This window comes from Pelodiscus sinensis, chromosome 3 (genome assembly GCF_049634645.1).
Source record: "Pelodiscus sinensis isolate JC-2024 chromosome 3, ASM4963464v1, whole genome shotgun sequence".
Classification (NCBI taxonomy): domain Eukaryota; kingdom Metazoa; phylum Chordata; order Testudines; family Trionychidae; genus Pelodiscus; species Pelodiscus sinensis.
In genome coordinates this window covers 36,367,802-36,387,234 of record NC_134713.1, presented here as the reverse complement: position 1 = coordinate 36,387,234, position 19,433 = coordinate 36,367,802, and the positions used below count along the sequence as shown (strand labels likewise).

Genomic DNA, 19,433 nt, shown 5'->3' with positions numbered 1-19,433 from the left:
GATTTGATTTTTACCCCTTATATTTATATCACCTACAGTTTAATTGTGATGTAATTTCTTATTCACTGTGGGCAGACTTCAGTGACTCACCACCTCCAAATATACTTGTGAAGGTCGTTCATGAATTAGAATTCTCTCAACTGGAACATCCTGCATTATTCAGGCTATATTTGACATGGAAATTCCAGGCTTATGTAAAATATTAATGGCAGAGTGAGAAGGATTGGCCCTTATAGATGTAAGGCACTGAGATCATATAATTTAAACCTGTCCAAATATACCCTAAGGGCTCTAAAATCAGGTCTGAGAAACCATCTCTAATATGTCGCCTTCAAGGCCCAGATGGTTCACCCACTGAGCCCTGGTCTACACCAGGAAGTGATTTTGGAATAACCCCCTTTATTTTGAAATAATAAGTGGAGCGTCCACACTACCAAGCCTGTTATTTCAAAATAAAGGGCTGCTTATTTTGAAATCTGTACTCCTGCTTTCCTTGGGGAATAACCCTTATTTCAAAATAGTTATTCTGAAATGGTGTGGATGTTCTGCTGCTGCTATTTCAAAATAACTACTTCCCAGAGTAATTCAAATTACTCTCAGCATTTCATGGGACTCTAAGTTGACATAGCAAGTTCACATTAACTGAGCCTGCCTCAGACTAATTTCAGGGCTCCCTCATAGTGGGGACATGCTATTTTATTTCAAATTTAGTTATTTCAAAATAAATTCCTAGCATAGACATTTCCTGAGGCTGCTATAAGAAGAATATAGCTATGAACTATAGTTACAATGCTTTGGGTACCAGCCTTCCCACTACTTCTACAATGGCTCCATAATGTTAGGATTGGGCAGGCTGGTGAATAAGGCACATTGACTGTTCCCTGATGTTTTCTCTGATAGCTGATCCAGCTGCTGACACACACTGACATTTTCTGATTTGAATGTTTAACCATACAGCTTTAAAATTCTCCAAATACATTTTTATTGTTTTTTTTAATTAAAGGGAATAAACAATATTTTATCACCTGCATGTACCAGCAAGTGTGCTTGTGATTCTGTGCAAATTGTTATGCTTGTCCATCTAAAGGTCAATTTTTGAATATTTCACCATAAAAGAGGGAGAATGTCATGGGGGAATGAATACGTTTCCTGCTGCCTCTTGGTTCTTCAGCTACTTATCTTCACAACTTGACAGCATCCACTCCCTTCTGCTGATGGATTGGAAGAGACCATTTGGAGACTGTCAGGACACCAGTTTATAGGCAGTCAGGCCTAATATCAGAGCAGGAATATAGACTCATAGAATCCTAGGTCTGGAAGAGACCTCAGGAGGTCATCTAGTCCAGCCCCCTGCCCAAAGCAGGACCAACCCTAACTAAACCACCCCAGCCAGGGCTTTGTCAAGCTGGGACTTAAAAACCTCTAGGGATGGAGATTCCACCACCTCCCTAGGTAACCCATTCCAGTGCTTCACCACCCTCCTAGGCTGTGTCTAGACTGGCAAGTTTTTCCACAAAAGCACCTGCTTTTGTGGAAAAACTTGCCAGCTGTCTACACTGGCCGCTTGAATTTCCGCAAGAACACTGACGATCTCATGTAAGAAATCAGTGCTTCTTGCGGAAATACTATGCTACTCCCATTCGGGCAAAAGTCCTTTTGCGCAAAGCTTTTGTACAAAAAGGCCAGTGTAGACAGCTCAGATTTGTTTTGCGCAAAAAAGCCCTGATCGCGAAAATGGTCATTGGGGCTTTCTTGCGGAAAAGCACATCTAGATTGGCACGGATGCTTTTCTGCAAAAAGTGCTTTTGCGGAAAAGCTTCCGTGCCAATCTAGACGCTCTTTTCCGCAAATGCTTTTAACAAAATTTTTTTCCGTTAAAAGCATTTGCGGAAAATCATGCCAGTCTAGACGTAGCCCTAGTGAAATAGCTTTTCCTAATATCCAACCTAGATAACCAACCCCACTGTAACCTGAGACCATTGTTCTTTGTTCTTCCATTTGTCACTACTGAGAACAGCCTCTTGCCATACTCTTTGGAACCTCCCTTCAGGAAGTTGAAGGCTGCTATCAAATCCCCCCTCACTCTTCTCTTCTGCAGAGTAAAGAAGCCAAATCCCTCAGCCGCTCCTTGTAGGTCATGTGCTCCAGTCCCCTTTCCCTGGACCCTCTCCAATGTGTCCACATCCTTTCCATAGTGGGGGACCCAGAACTAGACACAATACTCCAGATGTGGCCTCATCAGTGCCAAATAAAGGGAATAATAACTTCTCTAGATCTGCTGGAAATGCTCCTCCTAATGCACCCTAAGGCTCATCAGATCTAGTGGTTAAAGTCTGAATGCCAGAGCCCATGATCAAGGCAGAATCAGAGTCAGAGATTGGAACCAAAGGTCAGAAAAACTGGCTTATCTGGAATCAGGAAAAACAGGAGCTAGCATGGTTCCAAGGCAGGAGCAAGTTTGAGACAAGATTGGAACAAGGCCAGATGCAGGGCAGGGTCTAAGCAGGAGCACACTCTGCACAAGTGTTCGCTGACACAATATCTTGAAAGGACTTCCAAGTCTCTTCTTCACTTCTCACATGCAATCAGATAGCACTGAAACACAGAATGACAATCTCACTTTCAACACTGTCTGTTGCCTTACATAAGTCAGAAGATTATTTCTGTTTGCTGATAACATGACCATGATCCTGCAGTGAGAAGAAAAGGCCCACACAGACTTCTGCACCTAGGCAAAATCAATCTCCTTTGGCATTACTACTCTGATTCCTTGAGACCTATGAAAACTACTATCTTCTTGCCATTAATTGGTAGCTATTCCACAATATAATAAGGCCTAATATTTAACTGTGTATATATGTAAGAATCTAAGTACATTTTACCTTTTTGACTTGAAAGTGACTATAAATTTCCATTGTTTTATTTTCTGTTCTCAGTTACATGCTTCCTTTGACTCTATCCACACAGTGCACTGTGCTGACATGCCATGCATTTTGGCCTCGGACTTCAATGTCTGATTACATTTTTAGCAGTCAATAAACAAACTCTGGCTTATTGAAACCAATTAATCATTCTTTTTACCCGCTGTTTTCATTTAACATTATATGTTTTTTTTTCTTTTTGGCAACAGTATAACACTGTTGACTCATTTATCTTGTGGCCCATTTTTATCCCTAGATTCCTTTCCACGATATTCTTCCTAGGCAGCCATTTCCCATTTTGTATGTGAACAACTGATTTCTCCTTCCTAAGTGGAGTACTTTGCATGTGTCCTTACTGAATTTAATCCTATTTACTCATAAAATTTCTACATTTTGTCCTGATCATTTTGAATTTTAATCCTATCCTCCAAAGCACTTTCAGCCACTCCCAGATTGGTATTTTCTGCAAAACTCACAAGTGTACTCTCTATGCTATTATCTAAGTCATTGATGAAGATATTGAACATAACCAGACCCAGAACTGTTCTCTACATGACCCCGAATTGTTATGCCCTTCCAGCATGACAGTGAACCATTGATAACTACTCTCTGAACTGTTTTACAACCAGTTATACATCTACCTTGCAGTTACTCCATATAGGTTGTATTTTCTTAGTTTATTTATGAGAAGGTCATGAAAAACCATATCAATAGTCTTACTAAAGTCAAGATATACCACATCTACTGCTTCCCTGCCCCATCCACAAATCTTGTTACCCTGACAAAGACAGCCATTAGGTTGATTTGACATGATTTGTTTTTGACAAATCCATGCTAAAACTTACTACCAGCTAGGTGTTTGCAAATTGATTGCTTAACTTTTTGCTCCATTAGCTAAGCTGACTAGTCTGCCATTCCTCGAGTTGTCCTTATTCATCCTTTTTATAAATGAGCATTATATTTGCTCTTCTCCAGTACTCTGGAGTCTCTCCCATTTTCCAGAACTGTTAGAAAATAAATGCTAATGCTCAGATATCTCCTCAATCAGTTCCTTGAGTATTCTAGGATGTATTTCATCAAGCCCCCATACCATGAAGACATTTGACTTGTCTAAATAATTTTTAACTTGTATTTTCCCCTATGGTAGCCTATGACCCTGTCTCATTTTCACGGGCATTCACTGTTAGATGTCCAATTGCTACTAATATCTTTTGGTGAAAACTGAAGTTTAGCACTTCTGATATCTCCACATTTTCTGTGGGTTGTTTCTTTCCCTGCATTGAGTACAGAGACTACTCCATTCTTGGTTTTCTTCTTGCTTCTAATGTATTTATAGAATGCTTCCTTGTTACTTTTTATGTCCATAGCTAGTTTAATCTCATTTTCGGCCTTTGCTTTTCTAATTTTGTCCCTACATTCTTGTGTTTGTTTATATTCATCCTTTGTAATTTGACCTAGTTTCCACATTGTATAGATCTCTTTTTTGACTTTTAGCTCATTGAAGATCTCCTGGTTAAGCCAGAATGGTCTCTTGTAATATTTTCTATCTTTCCTCTGCTGCTAAATAGCAATTTAGCCTTCCATAAAGAGGTTGAGGGGATAACATATATTTGAAAATAAAATAAATATGTGTACTTTGTAAAAGTGTTCATTTATCATAAAGATGCCAGAGTTGTGACATAGTACATGTGGAAAAAGGAGCAGTCAGGGTCCCTCATCAGCAAAAAGAATACAGCTTTTATAGGGAGTGTAACATGGACTAAAATCTTTACCTGAATTTTTCCCCAATATTGAGGGCTGCTGAATAAGGAGAGTTTATATAGGAAGCACAGTCAGTCCCTAGGTGGATGGTTCAGTACTGTAATCCCTTTTTGGCTAATCAAGAAATACTCGTCAGCTTCAGAGCTGCTGTTCCCAGACCTCCTCTGCAAAAAGAAGGGTTGATGTGATGCACAGCTTGAGAAAACATAGGTGCAAAAATTGGGGAAATTGGGAAGACATGTCTCTCTCAATAGCTAGCCTCTTTGTGTGTCTCTGTGTTTCCACTCCTGCTCGCTTTATTTTTTTCTGCTGTTTCACTACTGTTGGGAAAGAGGAGAAAAAACAGTGACTCTTTCAGATTACAAAAGTATCTTGCATTAGGTTTCTTAGAGTGCCAAATTCAATTAGAGGCTGAAGTCACACTCAAACATATTTAAGGAAATTTGGTGCAGGTCTTTATAAACATTTAGCATTATTTTCAAAAACGGTTTTCTTTTACAGCATTATTTATTTCCTTTTCTAATGCAGATGAGATGAATGGAGTCCACGTGAATTATGAAATGCATAATTAGCAAACCCAAAAGAAAAATGCATATAGGCTGAATTCTGCTCTTCTGAGCCCTCAGAAGAGCATGGGTGTTTTCTATTGAAGCAAGTGTATCACAGACCACAATGCAAGAATCAATGCGACTCAATTATTTTCATAACATAGACCATGTCTTCACATAAAAATTGTTTCATTGATCATATACCCTCCAGTTTGTTACTGCCAGTGCACAGTCTTTTTTCTATCTCTGTGACGATCCCATATATACCTTATGGCAACTGTAGCAATTACCTTCCTGATAATAATATTAGGGTAGATTTCATGTATTTTTAGCTTCTTTTAATGAAATTTGGCAGGAGGAAATAAAGAGAAGAACCAGCACCATATGACTAGGCAGCTCTTCACAAAGCAAAGCAATCTGGAGACCACACTTTGGAAACTTCTGGATTAAATAGAAGATTGAGAAAGTACTTATCCTTGCTTTATTTTCACCCCTCTAATTCCCATTACCATGGAAACAGGGCTGGAAAGTAACAGCAGTCAGTCAGCAGATGAACATCCAAATAAGAACACTTGTAGAACTCAGCAGGCAGACAACAGGAGAAGTCTACAAGATCTGGTTTCAAAACCCCACTACACATTTGAAGCAAAGGGAAGTCTTATGACCAAGGAAAAGGACTTGTAGACAGGTCAGAGTCCTGGTCCTAGCCCTGCCACAGATTTCTATCTGAAACTGGTAGGCAATTTAAACTTCTTCCATTTTCTCCTTTGTAAAATTAAGAAGGAATAATACTTTTCTGTTACAACAGTTATCCAGGCACTTTAATATACAAGTAAAAGACTATTTTGTTATTGTTGAAGTGTTTTGGTTCCTAACCTCTGTGGAGTGATGCTCTAGGAGAAATGACACTGGCTGCTTTCCAAGTAACATACACTTGGTCACAGAAACAAGGCTGTCCAGATAAAACCCGGATATGGGGCAATTCTATTGGGTCGATACACTTTTAACATTTACCTGCTGTTTAGATCACTCATTACATGAAATCAAATAATTAACCACTGGTTAATAATATAATAATTAACTGCAAACCCTGCTATGGCACTTTTTTCCTGAATCCTGACCCATACCTCTAGTCTCCAACATAAGCAGCTAAACCAAATGATAAACAAATGTAGATATACTTTTTAGAAGCAAGTGCACAAGTTTAAAATTCAAGTAATCTAGTGAAAACAAGTGTAAATAAATTTACATATAAATATAGAAATTCTTTTAAAATCACCTTACATTTTCTCCTATCATGTATCTGCTGTTTAAATAAAAGAGGAAACCACAAACAAAAAGGTGAAATGGTATTTTCTTAGGTAAGTACTTTGGCCAAAGAAGTAGTTGGGTTGCCACTTTGTGTCCTTAATACTATATCTATGCCACTTTATCAAACAAAAATTATCTGTTTTGTAAAAGAAAGAATGATTGATATGATTTTAGCCAATATAAGAGTCCCATGAAAGTGGATATAAATACAAAATAATGAGGATTTTACTGTCCTTTGTACAATAATGGATCACAAAACCTGGAAATGCAATTAGTGATGAAGAACATAAATCCATATTTCGCTAGAGTTGCTGTATAACAATTTTTACCAAACTCAAATTAGTCACACAAATTCAATACACTGTTTCAAAGCTACGTTTTACTTCAAAATCACAGATATATACTCCCCTGCAAGGTTTTAAAAGGGCAGGAAGACAAGCAGGTGACTGTGTCCAGTTCTGGGCGCCACATTTCAAGAAAGATGTGGAGAAATTGGAAAGGATACAGAGGAGAGCGACAAGAATGATTAAAGGTTTAGAGAACATGACCTATGAAGCCAGGCTTCATGAACTGGGCTTGTTTAGTTTGGAAAAAAGAAGATTAAGGGGGGACATGATAGCGGTTTTCAAATATCTAAAAGGGTGTCACAAGGAGGAAGGAGAAAATTTGTTCCTCTTGGTTTCTGAGGACAGGACAAGGAGTAATGGGCTTAAAGTGCAGCAGGGGAGGTTTAGATTGGACATTATGAAAAAATTCCTAACTGTCAGGGTGGTCAAATATTGGAATAAATTGCCAAGGGAGGTGGTGGAATCTCCCTCTCTGGAGATATTTAAGAACAGGTTAGATAGACATCTGTCAGGGATGGTGTAGACGGAGCATGGTCCTGCCTTGAGGGCGGGGGGCTGGACTCAATGACCTCTCGAGGTCCCTTCCAGTCCTATTATTCTATGATTCTATGATTCTAATAGAGCAAGGCCCACCAAGCATAAAACAGTGTTAACCCATATAGCAGATATTAATATTTCTTACGAGACCTGTAATGGAAACAGTGATCTCAGTCTTAGCAAATATAGGACTACATTAAGGGTACGTCTAGACTTCAAGCCTCTTTCAAAAGAGGCTTTTTCGAAAGATACTTTCAAAAAAGCCTCTTTCGAAAAAGAGCATCTAGACTACAACCAGTACTTTAGAAAAAGCAAGCCGCTTTTTTGAAAGAGAGCACCCAGTCAGTCTGGATGCTCTCTTTAGAAAAAGCATAGTTTGCATTACATAGCACCTTTTTTCAGAAGAGCACTTTCGAAAAAAGGCATTATTTCTCATAAAACGAGGTTTTCCGTGGTCGAAAAAACTGCTGCGTTCTTTTGATTTACTGTTGACAGAATGTGGCAGCAGTCTAGATGCAAGGGAAGTTTTTTCAAAAAAAGGCCACTTTTTTGGAAAAAACTCTGTAGTCTAGACACACCCTAAAAGGGACTCAGATGAACAGTGTATTACACTCAGGTGGCATGAGAAAGGGTAGTGCAGAGCATAGGCACTGATTCTGTGGGTGTTCTGAGACTGAGGTACCCATGGGAAAAAAAACAGTGATTGCTCAGAAACTATCACCAAGCTCTGCCGACGCCCCCCTGCTTTACAGCACATCTTGCCTGCTATGGATCAGCTTTGGTATGCGTAAGGTGCTGCAGGGGAGGTGGCAGAGATGCGCTTGGAGAAGGGGATGGAACAGGGTGGGAAGAGGTAGTATAGTTGGGGCTTTAGGAGAAGGAATAGAGCGGGTGTGGAGCCTGGGGTGGAGTGGGGTTGAGTACCCCAGCAAAATGAGAAAGAAAGTCAGCATCTGTGGACAGAGCATAGATAATAGTATAATTTGATGTAATATATTCAGGACTATCTATGCCAGCAATTCATAGTCTGACAGATCAAACCAGCAAAATCTACACATAGAGGTCAGTTAATCTACCTCTATTGTCCCATCAACAAGGGTACATTTAGGAAATGCAACAAAAATAATAATCAGATTGATCACAATTTGATAAACTTTTACTGCTTTGAGGCACACAAATAGTACAGGGAGAATGGACAGATGAAAATGGTGGTTTGAAAAACCAAGGAGTTGATTCTCATTTAGTTCAGAGTCCCTTTAAGTTCATGGTTCACAGACAGAATTTTGTAAAGCAGCAGTGACTTACATTTACATTTATTTTAAAGCTGCTTCACGTTGCCAGAGCAGCACAAAGGTGGCCTTAGTGTACATGAGATTCAGGCCTATCCTTTTTTTTTTAATTATTGCACTGGTCACTATTGAGTATATTTACATGTGTTTTTTTCTCTTTTTAGTAAATAATCATGTGTAAGCAGACTACTTGCTTCCTATTTAGGGAGCCTTCATCAACAGCTTCAACGAGGTTGGAAACAAGAACATGCATGAACTCAAGATTCTATTTTAAAGTTGTGATTGGACCTATGCTCAAATGTGCATTTTTTAAAAACTCAGCAGAACAGGCAGTTTTTTAAACCTAACAAGTGGACCTGGAAATGCTACTTCTGTTTCAGACAGATACCAAGCATGCACCATATGATCTAGTCAAACACAAGCACTGCACACATGCCATGGGAAGAGTTCAATGTACCAGTACTGCAGCTGAAAATCTTGCCAGGGTATATTACAGGTGTTAGAGATTGTTTTGAGTATCTCCAACTGGTCTTAGTAGAGGAGGGACTCTTGGCCTGGTTAAAGATTACGCATAGCACCTGGTGAGCAGGGGACAGAACATGGTCAAGAAACATTTATAACAATAGTTAAGGCTGGCAATAATCTGCACACACACCGAGCTCAAATGGTGGTGATCCTAGCGATGTCGGTAGTTATTCCCAGTTGAACCTCAATGGAAAAAGGATACAATTCAACAGATTGCAGTGAGCCTCCTGTTGAGGTCATTAGTATCTTTGTACTGTACACTGTGATTGCATTACAAGAGATTCAATCACACCTGTATGGCAAGTTATTTAACCTTCTTCTTTGGAAAATTTACAGTCATTAATTTACAAGTGGCCTTGGCTGGTTAATTTGTGGGTAACAGTAGGAGAGTTAAAAGGCATGACTATGTCTACATAACATTCGGCATCTGGCTTACCACATAAAAAGCAAGGGCACACAGTGTTAGGATTTCAGTTTTGTGACATTCCCAGTATTACAAATAATAGTGATGTCGAGTGAAGAACACAGGTCTCATGTGATAGACCCTTAAACCAAAAAATACTAAAGAAATAAGCATACATAATGCCTGTGCATACACTGTGTGCTATTCAAATTAAATTCCTTACAAAATGTACATATGATTACATAGCAGTCACCTCTCATATGTCAGTCATTCAGCATAATTACACACCACCACAGGATACCAGTCTGCCTCACAGATTAGTGACCAATAAAGTGCTCAGTCTTCTACTTGAATGTTACATTTTTATTGAAAGCTTTGTTTACTGGTTATGAATCCATGACACACCATAACAGAAACCATTTTGAACCAATCTTTTATGTAATTCTCTCTTTACAATTTTGTATTACTCTGTTACTTTCTCTCTTATTTTGATGAAAAGCACAACATTTTAGCTTGGACAGTATGTTTTCAAATCAAGTTTTAAAACCTTGAAAATGAGTTTAAAGACGGAATCTAAAACACCTTTATAATGGGAGCAATATTAGTAACAACGTAATATCTTACTATATTGAGGGTATAATAAATTAACTGAATTATTTTAAAATATTCTTCATCAAAATTCACAGAAAATTAATCTTTACAAGTTCAGAATCTTAATTGAATGTACATAAATAAAAACCAATGTGGGAGCTTACCACTGTATATGAGATTTATTTTCTGACTGCTTTGCATCTCTTTCGGCTCTCTCAGGGTAAATTTACACTGCAACGCTATTTTGGTCTACACAGCAAGTTTGTTATTTTGGGCTTGCTATATCCCTGTAATCCCCATTTTATGAGGAGTAAGGGATGTTTTGGAATAGCACTTTCTTTTGAAATTTGGTGTTGTATAGATAGTGCCAAACAAAGAAATAAGTTACTTCGAAATAGCATCAAAATAAGACAAGCAATTTGGGTAGCTCAAATAGCGTATCTTATTTCGAATTACAGTGCTGTGTAAACGCACCCTCAGTTACAGCATTCTTAGATGCTTCTCTCTTGTCTTTCCCACTCCCCACACTTTTTCTTTCATTCCATCTCTCCATTTTTATTTTAAATAGAAATGGATCCTAGTATTATTTATTAGGATTACCATACGGTCAAGGAGCCACAGTCACATACCCCAGTGTACAAAGTGCTGTACACAGAAAAAAACAACACTCTCTGCCCCAAAGATTTGACGATCCTAAATCCAAGCAGTGTCAAACTTTGGAGCAGTTCAAAATCTGGAGTCAAGCCCGGTTCCGAAACTTGCCAGTAGAACATTTCTCAGGGCTCCAGTGTAACCAAAGGCTTCATAGTCACATCTCTACCTCAGCACAGTCTGCCAGGACCAAAAGTCAACTAGCAGAAGGACAACAGTTTGTGCACTGATAGCAAGTGTGTGGCAAGTAGATAGGAAGGAACAGGGAAAGCCTTGGGTCCACTCTCTGCCAGGGGCCAGCCAACAGAGCTGAGCCAGTTTGAGATGGGAAGAGTTTACTGGTGTACCTGCCTGGAACCATTTATTCAGATCTTACCAAAGGCTCAATCTATCTTTCGATGAGCCCTAAAATCTAAACCACACAGCTCTAAATCAAGGGCAATATATAGGCCTTCCTCGGAGTTTTCATGAACTCCTTATTCACTGGAGTCCAGCTGCTGCACATGCAGCCTGTTTGCCTACTGGCTGTTTGTTTCCCAAAAGGAAGCACTAGAAAAATTATGCATTCTGCCAAATGTTGGCTAGGCAATACATTTTATTATTATTATTAATTATTATTATTATGTGCTTTGGAGCTTCACAAATAAATATGTAAATGAAATTTCAACCTATCTTTAATTGTATATTATTGTAATGAGTCACCTGATGTATGGGGTCAAGTTCTACATGCAAGTGGGCTCAGGGAAAGAAATCTCAAAGTGAGTGAAACAAAAGATAGGACTATGCAGCACTTTAAAGATTTTAAAGACTAAAGTCTTTAAAGTGCTGCATAGTCCTGTCTTTTGGTTCACTCACTTTGAGATTTTTTTTCCTTCCATATAACTTCAAAAGTCAAACTTATCACATCATAATGCATACACAAGACTAAGATTTTATCCAGCAAGGTAATTTCATATAATCTTTCACTCTTTTCTTTTATGGTTTGAGAAACAGACTCTAAGTATATGCAGTACCAATATTTATAACTTAACTGTCTGTGTGAAAAGCTAAGAACCACAGGCACCAAGCAATGAATGGACTCCAATGCTGAACGTCTTTGCTAGCCAGAAAAATACTTTTATCATTAATAATACAAAGTATTTCAGGAGTTAATAAAGTCAACCTTATAAAGCAAGATCTGGTAGCAATTTCCTATAAAGATCCAAAAATAGTATGTAAACTTCTAACCTACTTCAGCTACAAATAGACCACTTAACCACAGGAGTCAAGTTACTGTTTGAAATAAATATCCAATTTTTCACTTCTCTCAGTGATTTTTGAGTCCTGTTCTAGGAGCAACAAACAAGACGTCTCAGTCTGATACAATTGTGCTTTCATGTTTCTCTGTATCTCACAGGAAAACCGCATTAACAGATTAACAATAAAAAAAGGATGATTTCATGTTTACCTGTATTCCTGTCTGGTAAAATACAGCAATGCTTCTGCAAAATGCCAGGCAGAATCTATTGCAACATAAAAAAAAGTGAGTAAGTTTTATTACTACATGAGGAAAAGATTACATTTGTTATTGACTATAAAATAAATGGTTCTTATGATACTTTAAGAATCCAGTTATTCTGCTTTTATCAGCTGAACTTCCAGAGAAGTCACTGGGAGTTTTGAGCAACACATGGCTGCAATGAGGATAGTTAACATAATTGCAAAAATATACTCACCCACCTTCCCATTAGTTTAATATTGTGTCTATAATCAAATATAGATAGGCAAGTACATTAAGTGCCTGAGATTGCATATCTCCATAACATTTTTTCATAGCATGTTTTCAAGGTCATCTAACAAACCTCAGCACAGACAATTTTTTAACAGACAGACATACTCAACTAAAAAAAATAGAACTCTCAATAAAATACTGAGAGTATAATCTATTCTCAATAGGCAATAATCCCTCATAGAATAATGGGAGCTAAAGAGGTAATATGATGAATGGATAAAGTAAAAGACTGGGAATCAGGAGATGTGAATTCAAATTGCCCACTAGATACTGATTCATTGTATGACCTTGGACAAGCATTGCCAACAGTCCCCTATTACTAGGGACATTCCTTATTTTTTCATCTTTGTACAAGATTGGAAGCTACTGAGTGCTGCAAAAAGCAATAAGAAATATCTGGGTGAATGTAGGTGAATACTGCTAATTAGTACAGTGGAACTTCAGCATGATGAACATCAGAGCTACAAACTGACTGGTCAACATCACACCCCATTTGGAGCCAGAAGTACACCATAAGGCAGTAGAGACCAAAGACGAAATATGGTAGAAAATGTACAGTACATTACTCTGTTAAACGTAAAGCACCAAAAAGGGACCGGGGGAGGGGGGTTAAAAACAGATTTGACAATATAAGAAAACTGTTTCTGTACTTGTTTAATTTAAACTAAAATAGTCAAAAGCAGCATTTTTCTTCTGCACGGTAGTTTCAAAACTGTATTAAGTCATTGTACAGATGTAAACTTTTGAAAGAACAACCATAATGTTTTGTTGAGTTACAAACATTTCCAGTACAAACAACCTACATTCCTGAGGTCTTTGTAACTCTGATTATCTACTGTAATTTATTTATTAGTAATAAATGATTATGATGATTGGAAGGACTATAACAGAGTTTAAAGAGAAACTAGATAATTTCATGGAGGTTAGGTCCATAAAAGGCTAGGGGATAGAAATGGTGTCCCTGGCCTCTGTCTGTCAGAGGCTGGAGAAGGATGGCAGGAGACAAATCGCTTGATCATTGTCTTCGGTCTACCCCCTCCGGGGGCACCTGGTGCTGGCCACTGTCGGCAGACAGGCTACTGGGCTACATAGACCTTTGGTCTGACCCATATGGCCGTTCTTATGTTCTAAGACTGGGACAGGGCTGCTAAGAAAACAGTCTCTTATTTTTTAAATACAAGGTTGGTAAGCCTACTTTGGACTACCCATTGAGGCCTAAACATTAAGAAGTAGTCTCTGATTTTAGGTGCTTCAGTTTTTGAGTACTGAACTTTAGAATTCCTAAGCACAGATTTTTTGAGGTGCTAACTCTGAGCATCCATCTCCCTCTGACATCAGTTTAAGTTGTTTCCCTTGAAAATTAGAACCTGGGAACCCAGAAAAAAACCTAAACACCAGAACCTAGTCGCTTTCAGGCCTTCCTTCAAGGCAGTTTCTTATTCCAAACAAACAAAAAACATGCAAAGTAACACCAAACAAAACTATTCCCTGGTCAGCACGGACTACAGGGGCCCAGAGACCTTTCACTCTGTGATCCTCTCACTACTACTGGACCAATCATAAGAGCCAATCTTCCTCTTGCATGTCTCCTCCCAACAGAGCACTTTCAGTCTTATAAAGGAAATATGTGACCCCCTTCCCACCTGTGTCTGATCACTGAACGGGGCTGGATAGCCCCAGTGCTTTATTGGGGCAGAGCTTCCTTGTACAAGCATCTAAAAATCATATTCAAAATTAGGGAGTATTTTTGAAAATTTTGATATTTATCTTTGTGCCTTAATTTTCCCCTACAAAGATCATAAGAGCTGCCATAGTAGGTCAGACAATGGTCCATCTTCCCCAGTATCTCTGACAGTAACTCAACTGAACAGAACCGTTACATAGTAATTCAGCTCTTTCTTCCACTCCTGGCTTTTGGTAGTCAGCAGTTTAGGGATATAAGCGAGCTTGCAATTATGTTCCTTACCATCTTGGCTAATGGCTGTCAACCAAACTTTGCTCAAGGCACTTATTCATTTCTTTGTTGAAGACAGTTATCCTTGAGGACAATACAACATTCCCTGGCAATGAGTTCCACAAGTTAGTGTTGTGTTTTGTCAAAAAGTACTTCTCTTTTGTTTGTATTGAACCTGATGTCTATTAATTTCATTGGGTAACTCCTCATTTTTGTATTTTGTGAGGGATAAAGAGTACTTCTCTATTCACTTTTTCCAAACAGGTCATGATTTTATAGAACTCTACCTTAGTTGTCTAGTTACTAAAGTGAACAACCTTAATCTTTCTAGTCTCTCTTCATATGGAAGGCATTGTATACCCTCAATCAACTCTGTTGTCCTTCTCTGAATCTTTTCGAATTCCACTATATCATTTTTGAGATGGGAAAAACAAAACTAGACACACCATTTGAGGTAATTATAATTATAATAATAATTATAATTAATAATTATAATTCATAGAATCATAGAATCGTAAAATTATAGGACTGGAAGGGACCTCGAGAGGTAATTGAGTCCAGCCCCCCGCCCTCAAGGCAGGACCAAGCTCCGTCTACACCATCCCTGACAGTGTTCTTAAATATCTCCAGAGAGGGAGATTCCACCACCTCCATTGGCAATTTATTCCAATATTTGACCACCCTGACAGTTAGGAATTTTTTCCTAAGTCCAATCTAAACCTCCCCTGCTGCACTTTAAGCCCATTACTCCTTGTCCTGTCCTCAGAAACCAAGAGGAACAAATTTTCTCCTTCCTCCTTGTGACACCCTTTTAGATATTTGAAAACCGCTATCATGTCCCCCCTTAATCTTCTTTTTTCCAAACTAAACAAGCCCAGTTCATGAAGCCTGGCTTCATAGGTCATGTTCTCTAGACCTTTAATCATTCTTGTCGCTCTTCTCTGCACGCTTTCCAATTTCTCCACATCTTTCTTGAAATGTGGCGCCTAGAACTGGACACTGTACTCCAGCTGAGGCCTAACTAGTGCAGAGTAGAGCAGCAGAATGACTTCACGAGTTTTGCTTATAACACACCTGTTGATACAACCTAGACTCATATTTGCTTTTTTTGCAACAGCATCACACTGTTGACTCATATTCAACTTGTGGTCCACTATGACCCCTAGATCCCTTTCCGCCATGCTCCTTCCTAGACAGTCGCTTCCCATCTTGTATGTATGGAACTGATTGTTCCTTCCTAAGTGGAGCACTTTGCATTTCTCTTTATTAAACCTCATCCTGTTTACCTCTGACCATTTCTCTAACTTGCTACGGTCATTTTGAATTATGTCCCTATCCTCCAAAGAAGTTGCAACCCCACCCAGTTTGGTATCATCTGCAAACTTAATAAGCGTACTCTCTATCCCAATATCTACATCATTGATGAAAATATTGAACAGTACGGGGTCCCAAAACAGACCCTTGCGGAACTCCACTTGTTATCCCTTTCCAGCAGGATTTAGAACCATTAACAACAACTCTCTGACTACGGTTATCCAACCAATTATGCACCCACCTTATCGTGGCCCTATCTAAGTTATATTTGCCTAGTTTATCAATAAGAATATCATGCGAGACCGTATCAAATGCCTTACTAAAGTCTAGGTATATGACATCCACCGCTTCTCCCTTATCCACAAGGCTCGTTATCCTATCAAAGAAAGCTATCAGATTAGTTTGGCATGACTTGTTCTTCACAAACCCATGCTGACTATTCCCTATCACTTTATTACCTTCCAAGTGTTTGCATATGATTTCCTTAATTACCTGCTTCATTATCTTCCCTGGGACAGACGTTAAACTGACCAGTCTGTAGTTTCCTGGGTTGTTCTTATTCCTCTTTTTATAGATGGGCACAATATTTGCCCTTTTCCAGTCTTCTGGAATCTCCCCTGTCTGCCATGATTTTTCAAAAATGATAGCTAAAGGCTCAGATACCTCCTCTATCAGTTCCTTGAGTATCCTGGGATGCATTTCATCAGGACCTGGTGACTTGCTGACATCTAACTTTCCTAAGTGATTTTTAACTTGTTCTTTGTGTATCCTATCTTCTAAACTTACCCTCTCTCTGCTTGTATTCACTACGTTAGGCACACCTCCAGACTTCTCAGTGAAGACCGAAACAAAGAAGTCATTGAGCATCTCTGCCATTTCCAAGTTTCCTGTTACTGCTTCTCCCTCCTCACTAAGCAGTGGGCCTACCCTGTCCTTGGTCTTCCTCTTGCTTTTAATGTATTTATAAAAGGTCTTCGGGCTCGTCTACACTGGCCCCTTTTCCGGAAGGGGCATGTAAATTTCACCAGTCGTCGTAGGGAAATCCGCGGGGGATTTAAATATCCCCCGCGGCATTTAAATAAAAATGTCCGCCGCTTTTTTCCGGCTTTTAAAAAAGCCGGAAAAGAGCGTCTACACTGGCCCCGATCCTCCGGAAAAAGTGCCCTTTTCTGGAGGGTCTTATTCCTACTTTAAAGGAATAAGACCCTCCGGAAAAGGGCACTTTTTCCGGAGGATCGGGGCCAGTGTAGACGCTCTTTTCCGGCTTTTTTAAAAGCCGGAAAAAAGCGGCGGACATTTTTATTTAAATGCCGCGGGGGATATTTAAATCCCCCGCGGATTTCCCTACGACGACTGGTGAAATTTACATGCCCCTTCCGGAAAAGGGGCCAGTGTAGACGTAGCCTTCTTGTTTCCCTTTATGCCTGTAGCTAGTTTGATCTCATTTTGTGCCTTTGCCTTTCTAATCTTGCCCCTGCATTCCCGTGTTGCTTGCCTATATTCATCCTTTGTTAGTTGTCCTAGTTTCCATTTTGTATACAACTCCTTTTTTATGTTGAGATCATGCAAGATCTCCTTGTTAAGCCAAGCTGGTCTTTTGCCATATTTTCTATCTTTCCTACACAGCGGAATTGTTTGCTTTTGGACCCTTAACAACGTCCCTTTGAAATACTTCCAACTCTCCTCAGTTGTTTTTCCCTTCAGTCTTGCTTCCCATGGGACCTTACCTACAAGTTCTCTGAGCTTATCAAAATCTGCCTTCCTGAAATCCATTACCTCAATTGTGCTGGTCCCCCTTCTACCGTTCCTTAAGAGCATGAACTCTATTATTTCATGATCACTGTCCCCTATACTGTCTTCCACTTTCAAGTTCTCAACTAGTTCCTCCCTATTTGTTAAAACCAAATCCAGAACAGCTTCTCCTCTGGTAGCTTTTTCAACCTTCTGAAACAGAAAGTTGTCTCCAATGCAGTCCAGAAACTTATTGGATAGCCTGTGCTGGATAGTTGAAGTCCCCCATTACCACCAAATATTGGGCTTTGGATAGTTTTGTTAATTGTTTAAAAAAGGCCTCATCCACCTCTTCCACCTGACTAGGTGGCCTGTAGTAGACTCCTAGCATGACATCACCCTCGTTTTTTACCCCTTTTAGCTTAACCCAGAGACTCTCTACACAGCTATCTCCTACGTTCATCACCACTTCAGTTCAAGTGTGTACATTTTTAATATACAAGGCAACCCCTCCTCCCTTTTTTCCCTGTCTGTCCTTCCTGAGCAAGCCGTACCCTTCCATACCAACATTCCAATCGTGCGTCCCATCCCACCAGGTTTCTGTAATACCAATGATATCATAGTTGTATTTATTGGTTAGCAATTCCAGTTCTTCCTGCTTATTACCCATACTTCTTGCATTTGTATATAGGCATCTAAGATACTGATTTGATCTTGCCTCCCTGTTGTGCCCTGACCCGCCTTTCTCCTTGCCATTATAGGCCGTAGTCCCCCCCATTTCCAACCCATCTCCCAGTCCCACACATTCAGCACTTACCTGTGGGCTTTGCTCACCTGTCCCCGTCGAACCTAGTTTAAAGCCCTCCTTTAATGACATGATAGCCATTTTCAGGTATCTAAAAGGGTGTCATAAGGAGGAGGGAGAAAACTTTTTTATCTTTGCCTCTGAGGATAGAACAAGAAGCAATGGGCTTAAACTGCTGCAAGGGAGGTTTAGGTTGGACATTAGGAAAAAGTTCCTAACTGTCAGGGTAGTCAAACACTGGAATAAATTGCCCAGGAAGGTTGTGGAATCCCCATCTCTGGAGATATTTAAGAATAGGTTAGATAAATGTCTATCAGAGATGGTCCCCAACACGGTGCCCGCAGGGGCATTTGTGTGTGCCCATCAAGTGCTCGGGGCTGGCCTGGCCCCAGGCACGTGGCGCATGCCTGGTGCCAGAGCCGGTTCAGTGAGCGCCGGCCCTGGGAGAGCCGCGGATTGGCCGCCCGTGCTCTGGGCGCACGGCGCATGGGAGCGCCGGCCCCGGATGCGCGGCACTTGGAAGGGGGGCGCCGGCCCTGGGTGCATGGTGCTTGGAGGGGGTGCCGGCCCCGGGCATGTGGCTCTTAGGGGGGACGCTGACCCTGGGCACATGGCGCTTGGGGGGAGGCGCCGGCCCCGGGCATGCGGCATTTGGGGGGGGTGCCGGTCCCGGGCGCGCGGCGAATTGGCCGCCTGAGCTCCAGGCACGCAGTGCTTGGGGGGGCGCCGGCCACAGGCGCGCTGTGCTTGGGGGAGGCCGGTCCCAGGCGCGCGGTGAAGTGGCTACCCGCGCTCCAGGCACGCAGCGCTTGGGGGGGGCGCTGTCCACAAGCGCACTGTGCTGGGGGGGCGCCAGCCCCGGGTGTGCAGCCCTTGGAGGGGGCACCGGTCCTGGGCACGTGGCGCATGGGGGGGCCCCGCCCCCAGACACGCGGCTGTCAGGGGACCCCGCCCCTGGGTGTGCAAGTGTCCCC

The 19,433-nt window shown here is 40.5% G+C and overlaps 1 protein-coding gene across 1 annotated transcript in view; it reads right to left on the bottom strand.

The window, feature by feature from the left end:
* Nucleotides 1-19,433, bottom strand: part of DLGAP2 (DLG associated protein 2) — a 667,152-nt gene that overhangs the window by 528,523 nt on the left and 119,196 nt on the right. The window contains exon 3 of the mRNA XM_075923575.1: nt 12,332-12,386. Within this exon, the coding sequence (XP_075779690.1) occupies nt 12,332-12,386 (55 nt within the window). The remainder of the gene's footprint in view (nt 1-12,331; nt 12,387-19,433) is intronic.